General features: G+C 38.5%; 1 protein-coding gene across 1 annotated transcript in view; it reads right to left on the bottom strand.

Moving 5' to 3' along the window:
• Positions 1-3,805, bottom strand: part of kcnk2a (potassium channel, subfamily K, member 2a) — a 9,164-nt gene extending 5,359 nt beyond the window's left edge. Inside the window, exons 1-5 of the mRNA XM_014001809.1 lie at positions 3,469-3,805; positions 2,202-2,308; positions 1,999-2,114; positions 1,777-1,867; positions 330-447 (exon numbers count right to left, since the gene is read on the bottom strand). Of these exons, the coding sequence (XP_013857263.1) occupies positions 330-447; positions 1,777-1,867; positions 1,999-2,114; positions 2,202-2,308; position 3,469 (433 nt within the window). The 5' untranslated portion in view covers positions 3,470-3,805. The remainder of the gene's footprint in view (positions 1-329; positions 448-1,776; positions 1,868-1,998; positions 2,115-2,201; positions 2,309-3,468) is intronic.
• Between the last annotated feature and the right edge of the window lie 314 nt (positions 3,806-4,119).

The following is a 4,119-nucleotide window of genomic DNA, read 5'->3' as shown; positions in this document are numbered from 1 at the left end:
GCCTGTGCCCTGGGTTCTTTCCTGCCTGCAGCTCATGACAATTTTATATAAGAAATTTACTTTTGATACATAAGTACAGTAAATATCAAATACTTTAAGACTTTTGCTCAAGTAATATTCTTAGAGAAGACTTTAACTTTTACCAAAGTAATTTTAAGGTAAGAGATTTWTACTTTTACTCAAATTTCACTTTGTGGTACTTTATAGAACACTGCAAAAATCTGGATTAGAGTGGAATGAAAAGAACAAACCTACAAGCACTTTTCCCTAAATGTGTTTGATTTTTGTTTTGATTAATGTTTTGCACAAACTAATTGTGTGTTTCCTACCGATGGTTGTGATGACGGTTCCAGCAAAGAAGAAGGCAGAACTGAGGTCCCACAGGCTGCTGTGATTGTTCAGGGATCCTGCAGGGTTCACYCCGGATCGCATCGCAGACACAACTTGCTGGAGAAAATAGAAAAATAAAAAGAACTGACTTAACTTTAAAATTTATAAAAACTCACGAGCTGTGTAACTTTTTAACAATAACTTGATTCAGCTGGTTTTCTTTGTTTTATTGATGTTGATTGTTTGATAATTTATTGAAGATAATTGTTTGTTGTYTGGAGGGACTACAGGTGAAAATTAGCCTAAATCTGGTGCAATACATCAAATGKTTTTACGTTTATGTATTATTTGAACTCTGTCCTGACTAAATAAAGTTGAATGATTTAGACAAAACCTTTTGAATAAGAACTGTGCTCAGGACCAAGGTCAGCGATTTAACTAACAGAAAGACTTCCAGCATCTCAGCTGCTCCTCTGATGCTTAAGCTGTCCTTGGTGCTGAAAACTACAGCAAAAAACTATCAAACTTTTTGCACTCAACACTTTCATGATTTCACAGTTTGTAGTAGTTTATGTAAATATTTACCTGTTTTTATTTYAGCAGTTTGACAAAATCTACTTTGAAGACAGGGGATTTTATTTGTCTTTATTCATTTACTGAAACCATTGTTGTTTCTCAGACAATAAAAAAGTAAAAATGTCTCATGAAACCAGAGTTTCTGCAGGAAACATGAAAAACTAAAAACTGTTTTATGAACTTTTATAACAAAAACAGCTTGAGGCCCCAATTTTTCACATTTTGTTGTCATGCTTGTTTATTTAAAATGTTTTTGTTGTGTAAATGTTTTTAAATTGTGTTTGTAAATTGTGTTTGCGGCTCACTGTATTCAAAAGCTAAAAGTCACAGATTGAGCTGATTACAGAGTATTTASACTACTTAAACTTCAGAATGGTCTGCTCCTAAAGTTGCAGATATAAGAGGGGCAGGAGACTATAATAACTACATGAAAGAGGAGTGCAGCTAAACACAAATGTCCATAGATGTTAAGTGTTTGATTTCACCTCAAAATCAGCTCAAGTCTTGACAACACAGATTAAAGCAGCTGTATTTATGTTAGTGAATGCATGCAGAGAAACTCTGGGTTGTAAAAACACCAGTTGTAGTTTTCAGACAGAACTGGTGGAMGATGCACTGAAACATGTTCAAAGGCTTCCTTATATTCAAATTAAACATCAGAGTTGGGCTTTAATGAGCTGTTCTCTCACTAATCAACCTGTTGATTAGTGAGAGAATCAACCACACACACACACACACACACACACACACACACACACACACACANCACACACACACACACACACACACACACACACACACACACACACACACACACACACACACCCCGCTGCCGTTTCTTATACAAGGGCGTTCTGAGGTGAGCCACACCTTGACGAGCTCCTCCAGCTGGCTCTGGTTGACACAGGTATGTTGGGACAGGAACTCCAGCTTCTGGGTCAGGATGGCCAAACGTTGGGCGCTGAAAGGTGGAAGAGGAAGATGAGGATCTATGTTCGTCAAAAGACAGAAACACTAAACCCCTCATGAAGTCTTTGCCTTCAGGAGAACTGAACACAGGCATGATGGGTAAAACGTTTACAACCTTCCTACCTCTCGTGAGGCTGCTCCAGAGACCTGAAGACAGCTGCTCCAATCACCAGGTACAGAACCACCAGGAGGAAGATGGCTGTCACTGTTTTCCACTTCATCACTGTGACCACCACCACCTGCAACACGTCACACGAAGACACAAACATGTGGGACTGCTCCAAACGTCCAGGTGTTTTAATTTCTATTATTTTTAAATTCCTCACCTCGTTTTCCTCCCGAGAAGTCAGGGTGATTGGCTTTGTGGAGAAGGAGAGGCGGGGCTTCGTGTTGTGAGCGGCAGATTTGGGGTCCAATAAGTCTGAAGCTGCCACTGGGTCAGGAGAAATTAATTAAAAAATTATTAAATTATTTTTTCTTCCACCTTTCTTTCCCTCCCTGCATGTCTCTGATCACCACAGACAGCTGTTAGTTTTACAAATGTTCAGAGTTAAATCAGCACCTTGTACTTCAGGTGTTCGTTTGCAGTGACGTTTACTTCATTATCACTCAGATGTAAAAATAAATTCTGCTTCTTTTAGAATGTTTAATATGACAAGTTMTATGTTCTCACTGAAATGAAAGAACACAAAAGACTGAAGCTTAAAAACAAACTCTTTTTGTCTTTTTTCAGTAAGAGGCATCAATTAAAGGTGAAATATCTTCATGTAGTTCATATAAAAATTTTTTCTTTGCAATAAGTATCACCAACTGTAAAAAATGTTGGAATAAAACCATAATTGTTTTTTTGAGCAGCAGTCTGTTGAAGTAAACCTCTCTTTTAGAGTCCAGATTAAAATATTCTGTATTGTCGTGAATAAAATAAACGAAATCAAGTAAAAATATGTTTTACTGCTTATTCAAACCTTAAACCTTGCTTAACTTTTATTTACAATTTACTATTCCTAAAACAAATACATTTTCCTCAGTCTTAAAAAACAGGATGCAATTAGTCTTTATACAAATATAGATAAATTAATTAGTGTTTAAAAGTTTGTYTTTACTTAAATTCTCGACTTTTCTTCATCTGACTGCATTTTCTCTCCTCTGTCTCCTCCTTGTATCGTAAAAAATTGTCTTTATGAAAAATAAAGTAGAGCAAAAGCACAAATATAAAATATCAACTCTGATTTACCCTCCACATGAGGTTTATACATGARCAAAGCTTCAATGAGAGCAACTTAAAACCCTTCTTCTTTCCAAAATTCAACAAACCTTAATTTTCTGTCTAATTTTCTCTTATCAAAGTTTTGTATTTGTAGTATTTGTTTAGACACTATGGGTTTGGGGAAAAATACTTTTTTTTTTTTTGCAAACAAAGAACATCGTATTTTAATTGTCAAACAAGTTGTTACAGAAGTTGGATCACATGCTGCTGAAGTTTAGGAGAAGAAGAAAAACTTTAAAATCTTGTGTTTTTGTTTGCATAAAATGACACTTGTGATTCCAAAACCTGCATCAAGTAAAGAGGAGCTCCTGGGTTTCAGGACTTACTGGTCGGTGTTGGCTATCCAATGCCCTCCGCCCTCCGGATCTCCTCATCCGAGCCTCTCACTGCGTTTAGGGGAATCTTTCCTCCTCTGGGGGACTGAGGAAGAGGAGGAGGAGGAGGAAGGTGGACTGACCGGCGCTCCGTCTTCTCCCGGCTTCTGTGCTCGACTTTCACCGCTGCAGACTCTGGTCCTGCTGCGTGAGGAAGGTGGTTTGATGCCTCCACCTGCAGCAGTGAAGACTTTTCTCTGCTCTCTCCTCTCTGAGCCTCTCCTGTTTCAGCTCTCCAGCATCGTGCGCTCTGACGCTCCAGCTTTTGAGCGCGCGGATGGAGCTGTGAAAAATTACGGAGAGGGGAGGAGGAGGAGGAGGAGAAGGAGGAGGAGGAGGAGGAGGATGGTGGAGGTCCAGGGAACAGAGGGATGCCCCTCAACCTGAGGATCCAGTGGGGCCCTCTACAGGATAATTAAACTGTAAGCCCCAAGTTTTATCTCCATGTGTCCTAAAAAAAAGTTTGTATTTGAGTCATTTTCTGATTCAACTGCTCATTGTTCCTCAGCTGATGAGACAGACAAGAATTATTATTAATCACCAAGATGATTTCAAAAAATCTGTTAGTGAAAACTGATCATGATGCATGATGTTCATCTGATG

Source organism: Austrofundulus limnaeus, unplaced genomic scaffold (genome assembly GCF_001266775.1).
Source record: "Austrofundulus limnaeus strain Quisiro unplaced genomic scaffold, Austrofundulus_limnaeus-1.0 Scaffold10, whole genome shotgun sequence".
NCBI lineage: Eukaryota > Metazoa > Chordata > Actinopteri > Cyprinodontiformes > Rivulidae > Austrofundulus > Austrofundulus limnaeus.
The sequence above is the reverse complement of the archived record's forward strand: the minus strand, read 5'-3'. Positions and strand labels throughout refer to the sequence as shown.